Source organism: Apteryx mantelli, chromosome 1, assembly GCF_036417845.1.
Source record: "Apteryx mantelli isolate bAptMan1 chromosome 1, bAptMan1.hap1, whole genome shotgun sequence".
Taxonomy (NCBI): domain Eukaryota; kingdom Metazoa; phylum Chordata; class Aves; order Apterygiformes; family Apterygidae; genus Apteryx; species Apteryx mantelli.
Window position 1 is genome coordinate 155,633,016 of NC_089978.1, and position 26,045 is coordinate 155,659,060.

General features: G+C 40.4%; 1 protein-coding gene across 2 annotated transcripts in view; it reads left to right on the forward strand.

The window, feature by feature from the left end:
• Positions 1 to 9,902: 9,902 nt before the first annotated feature.
• The window catches only part of FGD4 (FYVE, RhoGEF and PH domain containing 4), a 55,503-nt gene continuing 39,360 nt past the window's right edge, over positions 9,903 to 26,045 (forward strand). The window contains exons 1-2 of one of the 2 annotated variants that reach the window (XM_013947445.2): positions 9,903 to 9,949; positions 25,455 to 25,619. In XM_013947445.2, the coding sequence (XP_013802899.2) occupies positions 9,934 to 9,949; positions 25,455 to 25,619 (181 nt within the window). In that variant the 5' untranslated portion in view covers positions 9,903 to 9,933. Of the gene's footprint in view, positions 9,950 to 22,029; positions 22,046 to 25,454; positions 25,620 to 26,045 lie in introns of those variants that run through there. The other variant, XM_013947447.2, reaches the window with a different exon arrangement.

The window sequence follows — 26,045 nt, forward strand, 5'->3', positions numbered from 1 at the left end:
GTTGGCAATACTGTACTGCTCTGCTGTCTGTTAGCATCTTGTTGCTTTGGTAAATCAACTTGTTTTAAAACCTGGCCCAGGGCACTATAGTTAAAAATCCTGCACACCAGTTTTTTCCAGTTTAACTGCTTGTTCTGCAAACTGATCTGGCTTCTGGCATAACAGGATGATTACCTGAATTTTGATTTTTGTATGTGCGTCTATGAAGGTGCTTTTATCAAGTATAAAATCTAGTCCTTCTAGACAATAACTTTTCCAGACTTGTCTTATTGTTGATGTTATTTTGGTATGACTGAGAATATTCAAAAAAATTTCCTGTTGGAAAATTCTGAAAACTGTAGAATGCTTTTTGCTTGCTATTTAACACAAGATTAAAACTTCCTTTGGTAGCTGAGATTTTTGTGTGTGTAGGTGTCTTTTATTTAATGCCCTCTGCTTGTGTGAATCATCCGTGAAGCTAAAAGAAATGGGATATTACTGCAATTTAGTATTTGATCTCTTTCAGTGGAAATGTTAATGTTAGAACTAAGCAGCCAGGAACCAATACTGAATGATACAGAAGAACAGCACAGGACACAGTCATTATGAAAAGGAAGAGCTGCTCAATCCAACATGTTTTACCTATAGTACTTTAATATTGTAGTCTATTCATCATGTTTCAATGGATGAAGATTCTTTTCTTTGTAGGTTGCTGAAACTGCTTTGGTCCAGCTTGTCTCAAAATCGGGTGGAATTTTAAAATCTTTTTCCATAAGAAAGACAACAGTGAAATTTAACTGTGTGTGTCTTGTTGCAGGCACCTCTTCTAATTCTAGGTTTTTAGAGTTCATAGATAGCAGTAAAATAACTGTAGGGAAAAGCTTATTGATTGCTTTCGTATTAAAATAAATGATGAAAAGCTATTACTGGCTGGCTGATGAGGGCTGGGGTATGAATAGCAGTAATTTAAAGGAAATTATAGTTTCATTAGTGCCGATGTGGTCTCTGTGAAGGCTGTGTTTAACCATCAGTGTAACTTTACTGTGTAAAAATAAAAAGTCACAACTGTCTCTGGTCTTGCACCTTCATTGCACCAAGAGGTGAGATACATTTCTTAAACTTCTGTTATGTGTTACCACGCTCTGTATTATTACCTTCCCCTTCTGAAAGGATTTGACCTGGGGAATTCCTTTTGATGATATTTCTCTAGACACTTGAGTTTAGCAAGGTTTAGATGGACGGGAGGAAAGCAGTAATATGTATTAATGGCAGTGGCTAAAAGACTCCGTAAAGAAGGTCCCAGTTTGCTGACTAGCCTGGAAATACTGGATTACATTGGTCCTAATAGCACCAAGGCAAAAGACTAAAGCTGTTTATGTATTTGAGGCAAGAGGAAACAGGCACAAACAGATAGTAGATTTCTTTTTTTTTCTTTTCTGTTAAGAGACATTTTTAGGAAGTGATGTGCTTTGGAGAAAGTTAGTCTGACGCTTCTTATAAAGTGATGGGGATGGTGGTGAAGGGTAGAAGGGGAAGGGCAACGGCATTGTACCATCAAGTTTCTCTTCCCCCAAAAGCATACAATCAGAGTTAAGGTAGAATAGGTTAAAAAAAAATGCTTATGTTGTCACATAGTATGTGCCAGAAATATAAATGGGTTTCAGGAAGAGATTGAACAAATTCATGGAGAATATGTCAGCAGCTGGTAGACACAGTGGCACAAATGCATCTGCAGACTCAGGTGATCCCTAAAGAACTGATGCTGGAAGCTGTGGGACTGAGGGAAGGATCATTGCGTATTTGTTGCCTTCTACCATACGTTATCTAAGCATTTGCTGCTGGTTCTTTTCAGACACAGAATATTTGATTGGATGGTCATTTTTCTAACCCTGTTTAATAGTTCATGTGCTCTGGAACTGTACTCTGGAAATGTACTGATGTGTCCCACTGGTGTTTGCTCTTTTATGCTGTTTTTTTTATTAACTCAAAGCAAGAATAATTTGCACCTTATTTTTAATATCTGTCACTGCACAAACTTGCTTTTTCATTAATATTTGTATATGGAAACAAAATCATTGTCACTGTGCTCTGACCTGTTTCACTTTTGAATCTTTCTGCTGTCTTTGATTTCCAGCATGACACAGGTAATTTTTAAGTTGTGGATGCAGCCATTTGCTAAACTGCTAAATTTAAGTAAAATCCTAATTCTTTTTGGTGACCAAAAGCTAAATTAACTGGAAAGTGGCAGTCTGTGTTCTTAAGCTGTTTTGTGAAGAGGTTAAATGAGCAATATATTGAATCTGTGAAGGTGAATAAAGATGGGTGGCACAACACTATTAGAGTAGGTCATAGCTTTCCTCTTTTCTTTCTTTCTTTCTTTTTTTTTTGTTCTATCTTCTGTTTCTTCTTTTTTTCCCACCCCCCTTTAAAACGTATGGGTCTTTTTGTGGTGACAACTGGAACCTTGCTCCCGACTGGGGAGGCACCAGAGCTGCTCTGCTGGCCTAGCTCCACTGGGCTTTATTAGTTTAGTCTTATATCCTGGCTGGCAGGAGAGTGCAGAGTCAAGTGGGAGCATTGCTGTTAGTAATGCTGTGATACGGTAATACTGCCGCCTGGGAGGAGGCAGCAGCTGCGGAGGAGGCAGGAGGCAGCCTGAAGAAGCAGCCGTCTTGAGGGGGAAGGAATGTGGGGGAGAAAGCAGTAAAGACAACATGAGACAAGGCAGAGCTACTGGGTCACAGGGTCTTCTCTTTGGGTTTATTTGCTAAATGTGTGTTAGTGCAATAGAATAGACAGCACTATAAATAGCGATTTCCCTTTTGGTAAATCATGACAGCATGAAGCTTTTCTCTCAATTCTGTAAACACTAGAAAAATGTGACTTAAAAAAAAAAAAAGGAAGCATAAGAAATGTTGAACTGTTAAGACTTTTTAAACAGGAAATTGGCAAGTCGAGCCCAAGTTGATAAAGGCAAAGCCTGTGAACACATCCCACATTAAAAATAAAAATCCTTTAACAATTGCTGATCTTTCATTGTTAGAGAGGATTAGTTAACAAATGAACCACAGACTCCTGTATATTTTTTTAGAGCATTGGAAGTAGTTTAAGCTACAAAAAAACAGCTTTGTAAAGTTAGACTAAGTCGTATAGTTGCAATTGCAAGTGCACCCCTTCTGTAAATGCTAATAATTTAGATGTCAGTGACTTGGCACTCGTAGGTGTTTAGTATAGTTTTTTGATTTTGTAGAGCTATGACCATTGAATTTTTTGTTTGGAGGGTTTTTTAATTGCTTGTATTGCTGTAATACTTGGACCAAATTACAGACCAAGATTCTACAGTGACAAGTGCTGTACAAACCTAGGACAAGAAGGCAGACTTTTCCCCAGAGAACTTTCCTTACATGTCTTTTGGGTTTTCTCTTTGGGGCACCTGACACGGTCTTTAACAGCTGAGCTGGAAAGAAACAAACAAAAAAAATGTGATGCAAAAATACTGCTATTTGCTTTGTAATTATGGCACAGTAATTGTACATCACACCTGCCTGGAGACTGCTTGTCTTAATCCTTGCATGTGAACCAGGAGAGCTGGGGGAGGGACTGAAGGAATAGTTTTTGATTTCAGAACTGGGAGGGAAATGTCCTTATAACAAACTTGTTTCTGACTGGGCTCCAGATCCGGGATCTCGCCTATGTTTCTCACCTTGATGGGGACTAGTTACCCTTTTTTTAAGGCTCTGTTGTAACTCTGCCTTTTGTTGTTGTACCAGTACCTGAATTCCCATTCCTAAACTTTTTTTTCCCCTCTTGCTATTCTGTCTGGTTGTTGTATCTTGAGTTGTACCACTGCTTCTTCCTTCCTCTCTTACATGTCTGTGTGGCAAAGCTTGAAGGATGGAGCTTAATGAGACAGCAAATAACTCATTCTGCTATTGGAAGGGGTCCTTCTCTCCCCCTTTCTCTCTCTGCTGACACTGATCCTCATCTGAGCTCGTGGGTCAGTTCAGCTTGCTAGATTAACAGAATAATCTAAAAGAAAATGGATATGTTTGTGGCAGGTTAGTGAGCTGGGCTGGCTTGCTGCACTGCCAGACAAGACCCACGGCGAGGAGGAGAGGAGCAGGGTGTTTCTGCATCGGCAGCCAGCCATCAGCTTGGCGAGACTGTCCTGTTGGGCTGCACGCCGATTCTCACGCCTGGCTTTTCTTCAGGATATTGGGCAACGGAGCGTGACCATCATCCTTCGTGTACCCATGCAAGGGCCCTTGTCAATGCTTCACAGCTACTGCAGTCAATCACCATGAACGTCTGCAGTGGTCGGGGCATGCCCCGTTGCTGTCCCTGGGTGTGGTGTCAGAGCTGAGCTGACGCAACTGTCTGGCTCTGGGCAGGGCGGTCGTGCTCTGGGCTGCACAGCCCTGCTGTCCCCACCACACACCTGGAACTTGTCACTTCCTACAAAACACTGTCGCAGCTCGCTAGCCCAAAAGAAAACTGTTTGCTTTGCCCGCAGGGGGGTGTTCCTGCTGGGCTACCAGCTTGCGTTAGCTTCTCATGGGCTGGACGTTTTTGTAAGAGAGAACATGACTGTAGCTGGAAGGGGGAAATGATGGAAGTGGGATCTGATGCGTTTTGGTAGTGGAGGCATTAAACTGACATGCAACTATAACATTAACCACATCCTTGGCAGTGTCATCTCCTTCTCTTCCTTGGCAGAAAGGGAAACTACTAAAGACTTGTGGTTTTCTTCATTTGTAGCGCTTGATGGTTGGATGCCTCATTTTTTTTTCCACTTTTTTATTATTATTATTATTTAAGCCATTTGCTTTGTTGCCATATTTAGGCTCTGCAGTTTTACTCTCTGTCTTTGGTGATCAAAGGCAGGAAGCTCCTATCATGTCCTCTGTTACAATCAAAGAAACCACAAAGCACCAGTGATAGGACTTGCTTGGGCTCTTGCACATAACTGAGGCCTCAGTATTCTTGGCAGTGCTCTAAAGCAAAGTAGATGATACTCACCACTCTAGTAAAGCCAGAAGATGCAGGCAGGAGGGACAGTAACAGCAAAGCCACTGACCCTCTTTGTCCAGCAGGCCTGGATCAGTGCAGTGTTCTCCCAAATTTTGATCTAGGCCAGAATACGCTTCTGCCTGTCTGCAGTGCTGAAGGTGTCCTTTATTTTGTGTGTGTGTGTGTGTGTGTGTGTGTGTGTGCATGCGTGCCTTCCCCAGGGGGATTTGCAGATTTTATTTTGCCTTTTTCTGGAAGCGTCTGTTCAAAACTACAGTGAAAAATATTTGGAGGCCCACTCCTAGGCAAGTTTAAGTTGTGTGTGTGTGGTGGTGTTTTGTTTTTTTTTTTTTTAAGATATGGTTCATATTCAGCCTTCTGCAGAAAATCACTTGTTACTGATTTTAGACTATTTTAGACTACTGATTTTAGACCAAGAATCAAGAAAAGGGCAGGATGTAGAAGGTTGTACAGAACGGGGGGATCAGAGTGGGACAAGGGTGTGTGGTGTCTCACTAACTAATCCCAAACTGAATCCCTCTGCACACTAGTGCGGGGCTTCTGGGGCAGGCTTTTAACAGCAGCTTGAAAACTGTTTGGGGATAGGGACAAAGAATGTTTTCATTTCTGCCCAGGACCAAACTACTGTGTTTTTGAAGTACTGGGGTGTAAAGAAAAAAGGAGAGAGGTAACAGTGTGAGCCAACCACACCTGTCTTATCAGAGCCCTGTGAAAGGTGCCTTTTAGTTGTTGCTTTTCGCCTTTTTCAGACTAATAGAGCAGCTTAAAGGTCTGTCACTAGGGAAAAAAGGGGGGGGGGGAGGAATGCTTTCAGTGCAGAGCACTGCTAAGTTGAAGTTCACAAGTGCTCCTGCTGCGTTCCATCTGCCAGAGTGACACTTGGGGTGACCAAGCCTTTGGATGGGACAAAAATCACTGTTTCACTATCACTGTCTTGCAGAAACTTCCTATCATATCCTGATACAGCATCCTCAGCAAACCTGTTCAAGCACTCTGTGCTATGTGTCCTTTCAAAGGAGTCTGCAATAACAAGCCAGTTGAAGACAGACTTGCTGAATGTTAGTTTGTGATTCACTGTCACATGAGCTAATTTATTTTCGGGGGTGTGTGTCAGTATGGAGGATTGTCCAAACAGCTCTTGAATACTTTATTCAATTTTTTTAGATTTCGTAATAGCACTCATAGTCATGTGACCTGTTTCTCAACTCTGGCTTCATCAGGTTAGCAGATAAGAATATTCCAAAGATTCAAGTAAATAATTTGAGTTTCCTTATCTGCAAAATGGGGAAAATAGAGAGAGGGCTTGTGAAATTAGTTTGAAGAGTGCTAGGAGGTGGAAAGCAGAGTAAGTGCTGTGTATTTATTGTTAGACACTTGTATAAACTCTTAATTACTGGAATGATGGAGTCATACAATGAACCAGTAATTTCAATTTGAGGTTAATTAGTTTCATAGAATTTAACTAGTCAATTATGCCTGTCTCTGGACCAAAAACATGCCGGTTTTAGTTTGCATAGTCATTTTATTCATACTATATACCAGCAAGTACTTAATAGCATGATATTAATTGCTCACGAATGAGAACATTTTATTTTAAATAGTTATTCTCTATGCCTCTTCATCTGCTTGTAGAGAAATTTGATAAAAGTAACTTTATTCTTTAATCAACTTTTCTTTAAAGTTCGCAGGTATATTGTGATGACAGGTAAGACAATAGCTGCAGCTCTTGTCAATGAGGTTACAACTAATATTTGACAATATAGCATTATTGTGCAGTTTGTGCTTTGTACTGTTTCTGTTTTTACCCAGAGTAAGCAAAGCTGGATATAAAACTCATGTGTGACCAGAGGAATAGGTTAATGGGATGTCCCTACTGTATCTTTTCTAATCTCCCCCAAATCCCCTTATCTGCTAGCTAATCAAATAGAAACAATTTTTTTACCTTTTTTGAAAAGGAGTTAAATACGTATTTCACAGTTGCGATTGGGAAGTTTCTTTGTACCTGTTTTAATGTTGGTGCTTTTGAAAGTGAAATAAAATTCCCAATTGCCTTCATGTTTGTAAAATTCCCTCTCTTCCCTTGAGCAGCACAGGAGCCGAGGTTGCTCTCCGTGTGCCGTTGCAAGTTACGGGAGCGCCTGCGAAGTAGGGAAACGCGGGCTTGTAGGGGCTGCCCAAAGCGCTGCTCTGTGGTCTGCCCTCTGCCTCATGCCTGTCGTGAATGTCAGCGACCGCGGAGGGCAGCGCTCCCCTAGCTCAAATGTCATCCCTCCCACACATACCCTGTTACAGTGTTTGTAACAGTTATTATGTGTGTTTCCCCAAAAGGGAGACTCCGTAGGTTGTTGTCATTTCCTTCCTCCCAGCCCCCCCTTCTGTACTTCACCTTGGGGGACCCCTTATCCTCTCTCCACTTTGTGAAGGTTGGTATTTACTAGTATTTACATGACTGCTTATCTGAACTGATTGCTTTTTTATTATTATTATTTTTAATTTTGCAGCCATTTCTGTTACAGTTTAGTAGCCTACTATGTTGCTCACTGGAAAATTGAAAACTTAAATTCAGATAGGATCAGCAATAAAAATCTGTCATGTGCTTCCTATGATTTGCATTATCTGTGTGAACTCCGTGTAGTCCTTTAAGTCCCTGTGCTGTTCAGATATGACAGTGGTGTACAGCAAGAGTGATGATGTGTCTGCAACTGTCAACAAACTAATGGCTGCACGGGTGTGGACTGTGCTAATGGGGCTGTACTGTTACTCTGATCTGACCCAGCGCTACGTGGCTGTGCAGGTGTATTGGCTTGTTCACGCGCGCTCAGGTGTCTGTGCTCTGCCTTGTCTCAGGGTCCCACGTGAGATTGCCTGGAAGGCTCCTGGCAGGGCGGGACAGCAGCCATCCATCCTCCAGCCCGCGATGCCATCCGCTCCTAAAGGCGGCATGTGGCATAGAGCTAGTGGTGCGGTTTTGGGGTTGAGCCAAGCTTATTTGGCTCTTTGGAATGAAAGAATGGATCGTTTCATCTCCCTTCCTTCCCATTTCTTATGCGTGGACTTTGGAGAGGGCATGTGGCAAGGAATTCAGATTATTTTAGCAGGTACTTTTTTTCCCTCCTCTGTCTGTGTAGAGGCATGATCGGAATTTAGAAAATTGAAGCCATATGTTTTTTCTGGGTTATGAGTAGTAGGGCATCAGACTGAAGAAAGACTGCCGAAGTCTCACTGGCAGGAGAACAAAGCAGGCTACTGGGAAAGCAGTTTTTCTGAAATACGGGAAACTGAGAATAAAATTTGTCTTCACTGCAGAGGCTTCTTAGGAGAGCGAAGGTTCTGCTGTGCGTTTACTCTATCTGGATGCTCAAGTGAGGGGCAATCTTTGAATTCTTGGAGGTGAACTTCAAAATGGAAATGTAACCTGTGCACTGGAGTTCTCTTAGTCTGGTTATAAAATATACTCAATTTAATCATTTACTCAATTACTGTTACTTTTTGTCTTAATTTCCAGTGTTGATCATCTGGGTGAATGGGATTTGTATGTGCCTTTAAGAAGATGGGAGTTGCTTGCTAGGAGTATTAAGGATGGGGATTTGCAACCTCCTATCATAGCAGTTTAAAAATAAAAACCCAAAGCAAAAACAAGAAGCACAAATCTGGGTCTTAAGTGCTAAAAATGGGTTCCATCTAGATTTCAAATCCGTATGTATGGAACTTGCATCTGTTCATCTCAAGAAGAAATATGCACTAAATTTTAAAAATAACAGGAGGATAGTTGTTTTTGGCAAAACCTCCTTTATTCAACATCTGTAATAGAAAGGAAATAATTAGAGGCCCTATTCCAGAGAGCTGTCTCCTCAGTGAAAAATTGTAAACAAATATTCATAACAAGGGATTGTTTTGCAAGTGTATTCCCTGTAACCCTTGGTACTTGTCCTTCAAAGCAGTCATGCAGAGGCATACTTGCGCATAGCCTTGGACGTGAGCTTTATGAGTTTGGTCCTTGGTGGAAGAGGCTGTAGAGAGATGTGGTTTGGAACAGTGGTTGCAGATTACTTCAGCTGCAGTGAATTAAAAGCTGCCTGCTATGTTCTGATTCACATTATCCAAACTGACAGGGCTGGATTTAAATCCCCGTTTTTCTCTTGTTGGTATAAATGTATGCCAGCAAAGGATCTTGGAGAGTTCACACATGAATAGAAACAAATTTTACTTGCAGTAACTTCTCTTTTCAGTTACTCCTTTCACTTTTTTAAAATCTACATTTTCACAGTTCAGAATTCACTCTAATTAATGTCTTTGTATTCTACCCTTGAGCACACTCTCTAACTTGTGCTATTTTAAAATGGATTTAAAATGTTTCTAATTAATTTAACCTGGGAATTCTGTGCCAAATAAGGTAGTATTTTCAGGACAATTTCTTAATGTAGTCTCTTTCAGAGAACTAAGTAGCAACCAGAGAAGTGGACTAATCTGTCAGTTAACCTTGATACTGCTTTATTTTCAAAGAGCAGTGCAATCGGTATTGACAAAACTTTCAGGGTAGCTAAGGCAGCAGACAAAACAATTTACAGTATTCCCTCCTCCTCCTCCTCCTCCTCCTCCTCCTCCTCCTCCTCCTTTCTCCAGCAGTTTGTACGTTACATAAGGTGATTTTTTTGTTTTTCTTCTTTAATAGTGAACAGACTTCACTCTTCCCTCTAAGCTGACTGGTTTGCATGCTTACGTTTTTCCTCTCAGAATGGGCTTGCCTTCAAAGAGGAGGAGCATGTTATAGTTGAAAGACCCAGCATGTAAACTGCCGGCATATACTGGTGAGGAGTCTTTTCTGGCAGTTTATAGATCCTGTAAATAGGATATATGCGAGTCTGTCATGGGGTTATTTCCAGTGTGAAATCAGTTCCTTGTGCAGTGAAATATATTAAAAAAATGTCTTCTGAACCAGGTAAGATTGAATGGGATGCTTCTGTTAAATCTTAATCTCTTCAAGACTTGGGGGTATTTGTGTCCAGAGATGCACAGAGTTTAAAGTTTATAGTATGGTGCCTTGAAGCAAATAAACACATTAAAAATTCAGCTGCTTCCTGATGTAATACAGTTGGAATGTTGTGGTATCTTTTTGCTCCTATTCTAAGCAAATTAGCTTGCAGTTTCTTGAACTGCTTGCCTAATAAATCTACCGTACAAAGAACTGTGTTACTTTTGGCTTGTTTTGCTGCTGCTTTCACTGGCTCAAGACTTTCTAAAGCAAATCAGTTTTGTGATATTTATAAGCGTTTTCTGTTTCCGGCTGATTTGCCATGTTCATAGAGCTCAGTTTATAGCTGCAAGGTTTCTATAGTACAGTTCTATAAATCATCCCTGGCACTAAGAATTGTATCTCTTACTGTTTTTGAAAATAGATGTATACTTCTGACTTATGCTCACCTTTTCTTGTGTAGTCTTACAATAATCCATTTAGCTTGAATTTGCACTACCTTTAGGGTACCGAATTGTCTTTCAGAATAAAAGAATATCATCTTACTTTTCTTCTATTCATTGAAAGGTTTGGATTTTTTGCATTGCAAATATGTTTCTAATGTAATTTTTAGAAATACTACTGAAAATATTACTTTACTGATAAGTGACACATTTTTCAGTTTTGAGAGAAGCTCAACTTAAAGTAAATTAAATTAAAAGGTTTATCCAGCCCTAACAGCTTAATATAAGAAAATAAATATATTGAATTAAATTTTTTCCATAGAGCTGGTGAAAGGTTTGGGTTCAGAAGGCTTGTCTCTTCTTGGAAAGCCCACTGAAACTAAATAGAGTGAAGGGAGTTATTGTATGAGTGAGTTTGAGAAATCTGCCAGAGAAGCTTGGAGTAGATGCATGCAAGTATCTCTACCCAGCTTTTCAGTTTTTAGTATTTGTGGGCATCTGCTTTCTCCTGGGTAGAAAAAATACTTGTTTTGAAATCATTCCATTGTCTTCTTATCTGTTTTACGATCCAATCTGAAATTGCTCTTCTTCTAGATTTTGTTAATCAACCTGTAAAATGAGAAGCTCACCCTTCCTCCAGCTCTTTAAGTATTGTTTTTCTATATCCTGAGAAAATCTGCGTGTGAATGTAGGAAACTTTCCTTCATCAATCTTGCTCTTTGAAGCTGTTTTCTAGGATCTGTAATGCATCTCTTCTTCCTACAAATGTATAAAACCCTCATGGATCTTCAGAAAGCTCAGTGTGATGCTGTAACTACTATTTCCATATTAGAGCTCACCTTCCCTCTCGCCCTTTGGCTTACTTGTGCTTATTTCTGTTTGCAGAGGCCTACAGTGCATACTTGCAGAACAGCGGCAGTCTGAATGTGACATTTATTGTGAAGCTGTAAGCTCTGATTTTGAGAGATCAAACATGAAATACAAATGTATTTGTAGGTGCCGTGAGGTGGTATAGGTTATAGTCTCATGGTATTTTTCAGGCAGTCAGTTTGCTCAGGCTCCAGTTAGAAGTTGTATCAATGCAGTTAGTGCAGTAGTGGACTATCCAGCAAACAGCTGGCTTACAGGGCAAAAAAACTGAGCTGCTGTCTGCCTGCAGAGTAGCAGGTAGATGTCTCATAACGTGACCTTTTCACAGTGATATCAGGAGACCCTAGTATCTAGACAGTATGCATAGAAAAGATGACACCAAGTAGTTCCAGTCTGTTCAGGTTTGAAATTGAGTGGGCAGATATCCCTTGGCACTCCTACATAGGAGCTGGAAGAAACTCTGAGTTACTGCTTTCTCTATCACTTGCCTAAGTGCTGGCAACTTACAGTCAGAAATAGGAAGAATTCCTTTCGATGTTGACTACTGGAATTGCGTGCCTGAAGGGACCGGCATGGAGTACGTATACAAAGATATGAATTCACCGGTCAGTTTATTCATTGTTCAGCCATGCAATTGAGGCTGTGTCCAGGTGCCTGAGCAAAGCAGTTTTTCAAGTATCAAAGGCTCGTAACAAATAAGGAAAACACTTGAAGCATGTACCTTTTCTGCAGCTTTACTCATTTTTGAAGATGGGATCTTTACAGATTTTTTTTTTTTTTTGATTCCCTATAAAAAGCATCACTGAGAAACTGGTTTCAAGCAATATAGTGTTAAAGGGTTCGATGGTACCTTGACCCAGAAGTCAACAGAGAGCTAATTGTTCGCATTTGTACCATCAGTACTCTTGGCCATATGACTGCAGCACTCAAGAGTCTTCCATTAGATTTAGTCTTTTCAGTGACAGGTGCTATATGGAGAGAGAGAGACAGTCTAATAGCTTAGTCCAGTGCCTGTAAATCTAGAGAAATTGTTGAGTCTTTACTCAAAATTCAAAGCACTTATGGAACGCTCACTTTTCCCCTCTCCCCTCCTCATTTATGTTTATTGTAAAAGAAAGGGTTAAATCCCTTAATATTACGGGTTGGAAAATTTAGTGCCTGTGTGTATCCTTACAGTTTGACAGGCCACACTTGACCTTGAGAAGGACAGAAAGGGTAGGTAGTTAGGAAACATAATCTTTGCTTTAGATTGTCATAAAATATTCAACATATGGTAGCTGCTCCTGCTTGCTTGCGAAGAAGCCCTTACAATCATGACCTTCTCACTTAAAAAACAAACCAAAAAACCCCAAAAGCCAAAGCAAAAAAAAAAATCCCACCTGGGTTAGATGGTATCAGGTGGAGAGGAATCGGAGTATTGCCAAACCTTGCCTCAAACAAATGGAATTTTATTTATTTATTTATTAAGAATAATTTCACAGATTTTATTTGCTCTCTATTTTGGAAGACTTTCCTACTCAATATGAAAGCTGTCAGCTTTTTTATGAATATTTTGATACTCTTTCTACTGATGCCAGAAACAGAGGCTTTAAGAACAACAGTGAATATTGCACAGGAGTCAGCAACATTGTGCTGGGCTGTAGTTCCATGAAGAGCTCAAACGATCTAATGGATAATCGCTGCCAAAAGGCTGCCCAGGCCCTCCCTGGGACTTTCCCAGATTTTTGGTCTCTTCCACAAGCCAATGCAGCTTGCTCACACAGCAGAAAATTACCGTGGTGAAAACGATGTACCGTTTTCTGCTGTGTGCAGGAGTAACATTGGCCTAGAGACAAATCCAGCAAGCATTAGGGCTGGTAAGAAGTAAGCAATGGGAACTAAAGGAGTGTTAAGGGGAGAAGGGGATGAAACCTCCTCTTCTTGGTGGGGACTGTCTCACCCTGTCTTGTGTCACTGCATTTTTGTTTTGAACAGGCTCTTTTCTCTGCTGAAGAACCTTAAACATTTTCATTTTCAAAGTGGAAATACAGTGTTTGCGAAGTGAAAGGATGCAAATGTTGAGAGCCTCCTTCAGATGTGTTAGACAACAGTTGAGTTATAAAATTATTTCTCTTCATGAAATATTGGTGATTTTAATGTATTTTTACATTGTGTCCTTTTAAAAGAATTTCCTATCCATTTGCACGCTCAAAGACAGGGAAGCTTTTGAAATGTTCACGTGACTATTAAGCTTTTTGGAATAGCGTGGCAAATATCCATTCAAGTCTGCATCAAGAATTATTTTAATTCCCCAATTTAAGAAGTTGTATGAAATGACATTTTAAATTCATCATGCATTTTTTTTTGTTTTGTTTTAAGAATATATTTTATATAGGTCTTGGAAAAGAGAGAAGAGAGCTCTATAAAACTGTTATGAATTTGTATCTCTTGGCCAGTTCATAGCATAAAATGTAAAGCTTCATCAATCCATATAATCTTCAAGGGCTGAAGGTACTGATATGCAACTCTGTTAATCTGAAGAGACTTCTGTAAACAGCACAAACAGTAATCTCTGGCAATTTAGGGCTCATTTTTTTCCCCCCCTTTTGATTCCAGGGCAACATGTATTTGACTTTCTTTCCTAAGGTTGGTTATAAACTGATGAGTAGCATGAAATTGTTGTCTCCCTCTTGTTCTTTATAGGCAAGAGAGCACATAAAAACTGGCATAGTAATGGTAGGTTTTGAAGCGACTGGATAAGGAAGGTCTTTTTTGAATAATTTCACAGGAAGGCCCTTAATGTACTTAAACCAGGCTTTTTGTGACCATTCTTACTTTTTTTTTTTCCAACCAGGTCAAAAGCAGGAAGCTCTTGAATTCTTGTGACAAGTCCAGCTTTGGGTTCTTTATATTTCTGTTTTGGTGCAGTAAGCATTCCCAGGGAGCCGCTTGTTTTTCTGTGTTTTGTAGATGATGGTTGTTAATTACTTGGCAGAGAGAGGGAAGTGCTCGGGGAGCCTGACAACGGGTTGCGTGCCCCTGACTTGGGGAGGTAAAGCATTGGGAACTGAGCAGCTGGGGTGCTGCACAGCTGCACTGTTCGTACTTATTTAAGGGACTAGTAACCACGTGCTTCTCTCCACCCTCTCTTTGTTCTTTATCAAATTCATACTTCTAATCTTACTTTTAATCTTTTAAATAGCAGAAAGCGGTACCTGGTATCCTGTTGTAGTGTTGTTGTGTGGTGAAGGCCCTGTGGCCAATTCTGTAATTAAGGCATATTATTTTAGATCTCAATTCATCTTTTTCAGAGAAGAGGGATTTTTTTCCTACCGCTTGCACCAACCCTGACTGTTGGGGTGTTATGTGGTAAAATTAACATGGTCTAGTGGCTACTTGCTTCTGAAAAGGCAGTCCTGCTCCCCCCGCCCCACACACACGTTGGCACCTTTGCCCGAGCTCGGTGCATCCGACCCCATAGCAAAATGAATGAATGGGTGAAACTGGGAGAGAGCTCTTTGCTTTTTTTGGTGGAGTTACGTTTCTGGTGGCTGAACTTCCCCAGCTTGGATACATGCCAGCACTGATGCAAAGAAAGTGGTGGGAGCAGGCAGCCAGGAAGACAGAAGGGAGCGGGTGAAGTGCCCGTGCCGTGCCATGCCGTGCCAGCTGGCTCTTGGATAGGCTCGGGCTGTTGAGCTGCGCCTGCTCTCGGTGCTGGCTGGACACACGTTCCTGCTTCAGCAGTTGGACATGGGAAGCGGTTTCCGTCTATCAGTGATTATTTTATGGGCTTGTGTTGGACACTTGAGTTCTGTTTGGATCTTTGGCTGTTCTGTGTTTCAGATATATTATAAATTTATTTCTATCTTTAAATTATTTGGATACTTTCAGTGTGTGTGCGTATATATATAAATAATATATATATAAAACTTGTGTTCAGATCTTCTGAAATAATACTTATGAGTTACAGTTCAAGCCTTCTGTAATTAGATCATTTTTTCCTTGTGTCTGTGGTATTTTTTTTTTCTCAGCATCCTGTTTCTAAACTATTTTCTCTTAGTAATCTGTCTTCTGTCAGTAGAAGTAGCTGAATTCAAAGTAGCTGTAGTAACTGTCTCAAAGCATACGTATGTTTTCTAAAATAGCTATAAGGTGAGATGAGAGGAACCTGAAATAACTGCATAGATAACTGGTCAGAATGGAAAATCAAAATGTCAGCGATCGTCCTGTTAGAGAAGTCATCTTATGTAGTTGAGGTGCGTAGTGAGCAAAAGGGTGAAATTCATACTTAGTTCCTATTTCTCAATGTGTTTTGAAAACCTGTTATGCAGTACTTATCTAAAATTGAAATATAATATTGTTTCCTAACAGGCTTTAAATTATAGAAGGGGAAGACTTATTTCATTCTCTGAATTATCACTGCACTCACATAGTAATTATATTTTAATATGTCAATTTGAATAATTACAATTTTTTGGACATGAGACAATTATCAGCACTTCTTTCTTAGTGTGACCCGAGTACTGGAGGTGCTCACCTTAATGTGAAATGTTAGACTGTGTTGATGGGTACAGTGTCATGCTGGTTCTCTTGTATATGATATCATGAAAAAAAAAAAAAAATCATCTTAGGACCTGACAAATAAAGTGAAAGAAACAGGGCTGAGTGCCACAACCTTTCTTCAGGCAAGTGATTCTTCCGTGATCAGTGAGTCTGCATATATGAATGGGGTGTCTTGTTTACAAATAGGAGCTCAGGAGGTTTAGAAAATGATGGTTGGTCCCTGTGCAAAATATGCTGAATTCAATTGAAAACTCAGTGAGCTCAGTGAAAAATTTTCAGTGTTAAGTAAAATAATTGTGGAGGAGATGTTTTGTACCTTACACAGCTCTACCAAGAAAACTAAAAAGAGAAATTACTTTAGGGAAAACTCTGCAGAGGTGCTTGCAGTTAATCTTTTCTCATGGTGTTGGGCTTCATAATCAAAATAGCTATTAATGCAGTAGGAACTTAAGAAAGCCACACAAACCTTACTCAACCCCTTCCTTCATCAAATGTGCAGGAAGCCGTAAAAAGCTCACGAGGACGGGGAGGGAGGAAATGACCCTCAGAAACAATTTTTGCTAAATTTACCATGATTGCTATAGGGGAGGAGCCTGAAATATGTGGTCAGTACTCTTCCGTGGCTTTCTAAAACATGGTAATGTGAGAAGCAGTTCTTGGGGTGGAGGTGGCTGTCATGTGTTATGGGACTGGCAAAAGGCTGTGTAGACAGGGAAGGAGCTAAATTACCTGGATCTCTGGCTGGGGTAGGAAAGAGACATTAAGAGCGGGGTAGCTGACTTTGTTAGGTTTCTTATCCTGCGTCGCTACTTCCTATACCCATTTTCTTTTTTGGTTATTTTTTGAGGTAAACTTGTGGTTCTTGGCTCATGGCTGTAGGGTCAGAAATCTTGGTCACCCTTAAGTTGTGGAGGTTGGCTTAATAGAAAGGAAGACAATTCTGGCCAAAACTGCTTAAACAGGTATTGATATTATTTATGGAAAACAAGCTATGAAAAGTCTCCACAGGTAAAAGAACACTACTGTGTATTTGCATTTTAGATCTTGGGCTTGCTAGTGATTGTTCAGAGACCAAAGTATAAACAGGAGTTTGAGGGAATGTTTTGTGATACAGGAACTAAGTATGTGAAAGAATAGTTCTTGACTCCTGTAAACAGGATTTGTTTTACTTGGAGCTCTCTCTTTAATTGTATGTGTTCTGGAGATGTGGCTTGAAAGCTGCTTGTCCCTGTTCCCATAAGAAACCGCCAGTATTCAATAAATAGCTGATTAACCACTGTCATCAGCAAATCCATTGTCCCAGTGTGTGAGAGTGTAGGCGACTCAGAAGAGCCTTCATGTGATAGATTGTGCATTTCTGGCTGAGGACTTCAGCCATAAGCTGCTACTTTCAAACCAGAAACTGAGCATTGGCAGCTGATTTGAAATCAGTGGCTCCCAGTCAAGGGAGATGCGGGCGCGTTTCAGCCGAGCTATGCTACTGAGCTGGCTGGTGCTGCCTGCTCCCTCCAGCTCCCTGGCTCTCCTTTGGAGGCGAGAGCAGCAATGGCATGTCTCTGGAGGTCCTGCCGTCTCCAGCAGAGGCTCGGGCAGTAGCAAGGCCCAAAAGCTTGCTACCTCCCCTCCCTGTGTTGTGTTGCATACGGTGAGGGAAGAAGGTGGGAATAAAAAACGAAAACAGCAGTGGCCAGGAATAAGGTTGTCGCATGTTATCTCAATGGCCTACGGCCTCCGCAACCTGGCTAGTGAACGGTGCTCCTCACCCCACTGTAAGTCCATCTCTGTGGCCATCAGTATCCCCCAGCTCTTGCCGGGAATGTCCCCGGCTGGTCGGCCTCCACCACTTCAGTCCCCAGCATCATCTCCCCACCTGTATCCTCCAAGAACTGGGCGACTAGACAGCTGTGGCACTGCTAGATGCTGGAGGCAAGGACGAAAGCAGTGGTCCAGCGGGGGAAGGCTGTAGAAGATGATGACAGCAGGGAGGCTTGTTCCCAGAAGGCTTAAAAAAACTGTGGCTTTAATCCAGTTTTAAAAAGCTGTTTACTCTCTCCTTTATACGACTAGTAGCACTGATTGTATATACCACTTGGACTTCTGTTTCTTATCACATTAACTTTGTTTTTAAGAATCTGCATGTTTAAGATGTTGGTTTTCAACCTGCTTTGCATTCTTTTCTCTCTTGTTGCATTTCCATATTTCTGAGTCCAGAATGTGTCCCTTCTGGTGAAGAATATATTGTAATCAATTTATGTTGCATGGAGAAACTGTAATTTCTGCTAAGGAAATTGTTTTTTGATCAGTCTGGCAAAGAGCCATTTCAAGTCTTGTACAGTGCTTTTCTTTTATTGAAACAGCACCAGCAGCACGTTATGTTATTGTGCTAATCCAAAATTTAGACAAATGTTGGAAGATAAGCCCATTAATTGCTGACTTCCTCATTTTACCAAGAGTAAGAGGAGACACAGAGGTTTGCCTGCATGGAAAAGGCTGTTAGATGAGAGCCAAAAGAACAAAGATCGCAGCCAGACAGGGAAAGGGACTGAGATACACTGAGTCTCCTGCTGCATACGAGTTAACCAGTGTTGGCAGGACATTTGTAGTGAATCTGAAATTCACAATTCAGTCCTTACTTTGCATGATGTACAGTATACTGAGGCTGAGATCGGAAGATTGCTAGTGTTAAATCTTACTTTGTTAATATTTAAGTGCTTCCTTTTAAAGCTCAGACTTTGTGATCCTGCTAACCTGTTTAAATGTGGTGGCATCAATAGCTGGTAACTTGGCAAATTGTAGCTCTTTAGTAGCAGCTACTGTGAGCACTATTTCAGTCTAATAGTGAAAATTACTGTAGGAAAGATGCACAGTTTCTTCCAGCCAGAGCAACCATAAAGCTTGACAAAACAGAAGACAGGCAGCATTTAACACTCAAGTCTCATGAATACCCACAAACCAAACCAGTGCAATAGTGTCTCATCAGAAGCCAAGCAGATATGGCGATGTACATGCTTTGAATTCAGTTCTGTCGCTAACACTCTGCATAACCTGCCTTAGCTTATTAGAAGTGAAATTGTTTCAAAAGTCAAAGCTATTTCTCTTTTGTGTTTCTTGTACAGTTAAATTTGCTGGACTTTGTTTTAGTTCTGCTTTTGTATTGTTGCTCTGTATATTGTTAGAAGTGGCTCGTGGGCTCAGTGTTATGCATACCACAGTTTGGGAACCTCTGTTCTGCATTAATGCATGAACCAACTTACCTACCCAGGAGCTGATTTTTTTCTCTTGTTCCCAGGAAATACTGGGTGGCAAGTATTTGGCCTTCCACTCCAGTTTTAAGTTCAGTATTGTTTCATCTATTTAACTTCACTGTCACTGAAATGCAGTCATTCAACAAAGAGGGAGTAGTATCAATACACTTTTTGCTGTCTGCAATTAATATGTAACATATCTACCTGAAGACTGATTTACTGCTTGCAATAAATCCTATGAAAGGAAGGATGAGATTTGTTTGGTAATCCTAGGAACATTACTGTACCATGACATTAGAAATAATAGCCTTTTATGCGTTGCACTCCCATTATTCCCAGCAAGTGGTCTATCTTCTTCTGTTGAACTTTAAAATAATTTTTTTTTGCCTGTGTCTGGAGAACAGCTTTGCAAGAGAAAACCTACATTTTTGAATTTTGCTTGCGTGTGTATCTGAACTAATCCCTTACTGGAACTTGATCTGTATCCCAAATGTTGCCAAGGTTCCACTCTTCAAACATAATTCTAAACCTTTGTATATTTGCCTTTATTTTTTTGGCCAGCAACTTCTTGTCCAGAAACAAACAAGTTTCTTCTTCAGCAAGACATCCCTCCTGACTTTAGCGAAAGTTATTTTTTCTCTTTTTACAGCACTGCTTTATCAGCTGTTTGCAGTATTTCAGCAGCGGGTCACCACAATAAACGCTGGCCTGACATTTTATCTTTAGAGCTCATCTGCACGAAACAGAATAGTAGTGTGAAGTTTTTGTACTACTTTGATGCTCCAGAGCATTCATAACTCTATCATCACCATGATGGTAGAGGGGAAAATATGTCAAAACACAAATGTGTAAATAACTTGAGAGGATAGACATTAACAGAGTGTGGAGGAAGTTTTTTTTTTTTTCACGTGAGAAATTTGGACCTTCATCCAAACTTCCCACTCTCTTCCACCATACCCCTAATTTCTAAGATAGTTATGGTTTAGTCCAGAAAGTTATTCTTGAAACATGTTTGATTTTGCATTAGTAGCATGAACCTCATAGTATCACATGGTTTCCTCACAAAAACAGGACAATCCTGTGAACAGGACTGAATTACTGGAAACTTAGTTTGAGGGCAGGTTTGGACAGAGGTGTGGACAAAGTCCATGACCTAATTTACTAGGTCTCCTGCTCAGGCCTCAGCAAATCTGTATTGTAACTATGTAAGAGTCCCCTGGCTTCTTTCTTGTTTGTGCTGAAGAAACCGCTCGTTCTTGTCCTGGCCTTGCTACAGTTCTTGTAGTGTCTAGGGAATGAGTGGATGGGTTGAATTAATCTCTTTACGTGTCAGTGCTACTTTGTGCTGGTTTGAACTGATCAGGACACTGTATTGCTAGATTACTGTGGCTAAACTAATGCTTTAGTTACAGGCTTTGATAGATGGGAAACCAGCTGAGCCTCCATTAAGGTTAAGGGGTAAGTAGGAAGGGTGAATTTTGCATTGATGGAAAGTTATCCGCAATGGTCTAGCAATGTAACAGCAAGACCACAATCATTATGGCAGGTGTTTTTGGAACTTAACGCACTGGGTAGATATAGTTATGTAATTTTAAGAGAAATAAAGCTGATTTAAAGATTTAAATTTTGCTTCCTGGAGTCAGAGAATAACCCTTTTCCCTTAGGTTTTGGTTACATCCAGAAATTCTGCATTTATTTCATTCAGAACATATAATCAAGAGTAGGGTCACCATAGCAGTAAAAATTTCTTAGAACAGCATAGAAACACTATGTGCTATAAGCAGGACTAAAAATACATATGACAGAAAACCTAATGATGTTGAGAGTGTCAACCTCAAGCTCATAGAGATGCTGATGAAGGATCTGTCCCATACTAAAAAAATTAATTTTAACTTTTGTGAATGTAAACAAGCCGCTTTTTCATGCTATTGGCATTCCAGTCTGGCTGATTGTTTGTCTAAATTTTCATGGCTCCAAGTTATTCCTAATTAAAATGTTCTGAAAAATTAGATAATGCATCTCAGCTTTTAGCATCTACTAGCTTCAAACATCTCCTAATTTTCTTGTAGATGATAAACAAAATAATTAAGTGCTTACCAAATTTACAGTGTTTATTTTCTTTTCTGTTAGTTAATTATTACCTCCTCTTTCTCTCTTACATTCTTGCATGCCCCAGTTTAAATTTTTTAAAACTTTACCTTCCTTTCTCTCCCTTTCCATGAATTTTAATCATCCTCAATTATAAGAGGTGGTATTAATCATATACTAGTGAACACAGTAGCTGGCTAGTAGTATTTTGTAGTTCATAGCAGTTCTGCATTAAAGTAAAATCAGTTTTATAACGCATAAGAAAAGAATTGCAGTAATAAACAAGTGTTTCTTTTTCTTCAGTTAGATCAGAAACAATTACAATGGGAATCTATTTCAGCCCAGTAAAAGCTGCAGGTTTTTGCAGCCTGTCTGGCTTTTTGCATATGCAATAAGATTTCAAGTAGTACTTGCTGGGCAACATTTGAATTTCTAAAAAGTAGACTGTATTACTGATTACTTAAATGGATAGCATTAAGCAACCCTATTGAAATGCATGCCACTGAGTGTGGAGCAAGTATCTGGCTTTTTGTAATGTGCTGAAAATTATGTGTATCAGGCTTTTCTCATAATACAGTTGCAAGTTGTAGTGTTACTAGATGCAAATCTGTAGTGAAAATTCTTTCATTACTGCCACAATTTTCTTGTCTACATCATCTGGAAGGTAGTATCTTTCACTGGCTAGAAATCAAGGCTTACATTGCCAGGGATGCTAATGTATGCTTTTTATCCAGCAAACTTGACTACTTGATATTGTTTAAGAGTACGGTATAACTAGATTTCCTTTGCCTCTTTCCATTCCAGCGTTACATCTGATGAAAGCTGAACATGACTTGTTCATCTTGATGTGCCTCTGTTGCTCTTCATAACAGGTGGCTTGAGGATGTAACTTGATTAACGGAATTACTAGTTTGAAATGTAGATTAAATGTCTGTAATGTTTTCAATCTCCAGCAAATGTGGCTTCCAGACAGGATGAATTATTTGTATAATGGCTTGTACAACAGTGATAAATTTGAAAACTGCTCTTCCCCCCCATTTTGTTGAATTGTTATGCGTGTTAAACTCCGAGTACGGGTTAGGTCAGAATACCTCTCGGAGCTTTTGTTTTACATAAGCAGTTGCAAAAGATCCCACTGCAAAGAAGCAATTTTTTTTTGTTGCTTGTATTACAGTGGAGACACTTAAAACGTGACTTTTGCCCGCTGAATATAACTGGTACTCTGTCCATCTAGCAGAGAGGGAATGCAGAAAACAAAATCTATTCTTAAAGCAGCCTAATGTTTTTGCATTAAATGTTTGTTTTCAGATGTTCTTGTCCTTGCCAGCCTTTGTATTAAAGCTGGATTTTTTTTGTGTGTTAACCAGGTACAACCCACGTTTGAATACTTGAGGGACCAGGGTTGCATTTAAATGATTGCTTTAAGCTGATCTGAGTAAGGGTGGCTGCTGAGAGGAGCTGGTTGCTCCCTCCCAGCCGTACTCCTGACTCTTACCCTGTGCCAGCGGTAGCGCTGGAGCGGCCCCGAGCTCAGCAGGTTTGTTGAACTGATCTGGTTAAAATCTAATCTGGCTTGAAAACAGGGTTTTCAGTGGTATTGTTTCTGCTGCTCAGCTCACTGTGTGTTTGAACAAATGCTAGCGCTAGCACTCGCATAAAGAAAAGAGTAGTGGGAAGATGAAGCTGGAATAGACAGGGACAAGGAGGAAGGAGGAGCAGCAGGAGATAGACCTGCCCTGTTCAGCAGCAGCCCCAAATCTGTCTTGGCTTGAAGCAATCACAGTCATAACCTTAAACAGGAGAAAGTGTGTTGATGAAGTTGTGTGTGTAAAATACATTCCTATGTCAACCCCGACTGTGCCTTATTTCCTTAGGGAATCCTTTTAATAGAGAATAACCTATCATTTTGATGGAGATTTCCAGGCTTGGTCTGAACAACTGACAGCAGTGACACCCCTTACTGGGTTGCAGTTGTAGCGCTGGAGATCTTTAAGATGTGCATTAATTGTCAAATCTGCAGTCAAAATAGTTTTAGGAAAGCTCTTATGCAAGACTACACTTTTATACCTTTGCAATGGAAGTGAAAGTGTGATCTCAGTGTAGATTTCTAATCTATATTTAAATCCCTGCCTGACTTGTGTGACCTTCTGATCCCATCAGGAGTTGCTGTTTCTTAAATTGCTTCTGAATTGAGATTCCCAAACTGAAATGTAAACTGTTACGATATAGTATGGGGGAAGGGGAAACGCAGGCTGTCAGCTCTTTGAGGGAGACGGGGACCGTTTGCTAGGGCAACTGTCCATGCCATCGCCTTGGCCTGTCCAAGAGCTGTCAGTGCTCCCATCTCCACAGGAAAGGCAGAGCTGGCGTTTCAGGCTCAGGCTTACGCCCTTGGGAACAGTCTGGGACAGAGCTCCCACTGCTGTGGTGTGAGCCAGCTTTTTGTGTGCGGGGTGACACCCAGGCAAATTAAGCGGAAGAATTTCTGCTTAAGATCCCAAGTGTCTGAGAAGCTTCTTTACATGGCAGGCCTCATTAAATTCATGGCATCGCTCTGGGCCCCGCCAGCCTGACGTTCTTGGAAGCTCCCCTGTTAACTGAGTGAAGGAGAGGAGGGGACGATGGGATCCCGTGACCTCGGGAGTCCTGCGTGCGCTGTGCTCTGGGTGCTGGCGCCGCAGGAGGGTGGTGTTGACCGCGGCGTGGAACGGCACACGGCTCCGTGTTTGCTGTGGCAGCTCCTTGGTGCAGGGCTCCTGCAGCGTTTAAAAGAAAAAAATAACCTCCTCAGAAATAAAGCAGAAATACTTGAAAATGTTGTTGGAAGCCACAAAGTGTTGAAGGGCTTTTAAACAGTGTTAAGCAATAGCTCTGTCTCTGTCTCTCTGTCTCTGTCTCCGTCTCTCTGTGTCTCTCTCTGTGTCTCTCTGTGTCTCTCTGTCTCTCTCTCTCTGTCTCTCTCTGTCTCTCTCTCTCTGTGTCTCTCTCTTTCTCTCTCTGTCTCTGTCTGTCTCTCTCTGTCTCTCTGTCTGTCTGTCTGTCTGTCTCTCTCTCTCTCTCTCTCTCTGTCTCTGTTTTAGGAATAGGCTAGGCTGTCCTTAGGAATGGCTTGATATAATGGATTTTGCCTTGGGATAAGAAGATGGATTAGACTAGAGCTTCCAAGCTGTGCAGCCCAGTTGTTCAGAAGACATCAGGGGATCGTCCTGTGAAACGGCTGACTGGGTTTTGGATTTGCTTTTTTGAAAACAATAAAAAAAAACCCACTCATGATTGCATTTCTACCAGTGGGAGCAAAAAGCAGGAAAAACGATGGCAAATAAAAATAACAAATTTAAGTGTTCAGACTCTCCCCTAAGTTTTATTTGGTTATGAATATAAATCATTATGACAACACTGCAATAAATGATAAATGGATATTCTTCCCTTCCCTTGCTCCTTCCTGCAAAAAAAGTTGTAGGAATTTTTGATTCAGAGATGGAAGAATACTGACTTAACTGAGATCTCATGGTCCTTCATCGCATTATTTTCTTTAACTCTTTGTTTATGTTCACAGAACCAATTACTTCTACAACCCCAAAGCAGTTGCATACAGATTAGGTTTTTGTGAGCACACTGTAATGATAGATGCTTTTAAAGCACCTTCTTTTTTTTTGGGGGGGGGTATGTTTTGCTTTATTTTTTCATCAAAGTTTCTTAAGGAAAAAACAGCATATTGATCTCTTAATTAGAATATATTGCATTCTGCTAGGAAGAAATGTAATAGAAGTGTCAGCTTGCTTTGTGCTTTTCTCTCTTTTTTTAATACTTTGCAATAGGAGCTCTTTCCTCTAAGACTGAAATACATTTAGCTAATTTTGAATGCTACTTTCCATAATAAAAGAAATATTTTTGAATGTAGGGCATTTTTGTGAACACTTTGGGTGCACAAATGAAATGGCTGAACAAGAATGCTCTTTTTTATAGTTTTGTTCAACGAACACATTGACAATTCAGATAGGAAAAGTCGAGTAAAGATTGTGATCTTCCTGTGGGAGAGCCTAGGTTAATCATAGTGAAAATCTTTCTTTTTTTATATCCAGCTCTTCACAATTTAAGCAATATTATGAATTCTAGTGAAAGGCAAAGCATGTATTAGGATGAGACACTGTTCAAGGTGAAGACAAGTATTCTAATTTTCTCTGAAGTGTTAGCACTTAACAGGTATATTTATAATCATTCTACCTTGTATTTAATCCTGTTTGTAATTCTTGGGTTTTTTTGTATGTACTTGTTTTTCAGGCAGCAGCATCTGTCCAAAGTTATTGATATCGTCTCAGTCTTGTCCAGCGAGTGCCACAACAAGGCTAATTGAGCAGAATGTACACAATGAAGCGGCTCAGGGAATAAATGGAAGTGTGCCAGTCAAACAGTCCCCACGTACAGCTTCAAGTCCAAAGCCACAAGGTAAATAGTCTCAAATACATCAGTTAGGTAAGTTGCTCTTCAGCTTATGCTTCAAGGCAATTGCTACAACAAAGTAGAGCACCTTGAAAGAACTGTACTTCTCAGAGAGAAAAGATAAAGAAGATATCTAGGTTTCTTACCTACAGGTTGAGATTATGTATCTAAACCTCAAACCATCTTTTTGTGTGGCCTTCTCAGTAATGTTGATGATCCTGCTGAGGTTGGACAGAAGCAAAAGTCAGTGTGTTCTGGAAATCTTGAATTCAAAGAGGACCTGGGCTTCGTATCTGCCTATCCAAGAACCTACTGTTTGGAATGGCATAAATAGGAGCTTCGTTCATCCCAAAAGAAAAAAGAGCGAGTTTTGAAGACTGATGTCATCATCCTATTCAATAAATTAGATTGTGAGACATACTGGTGATATGA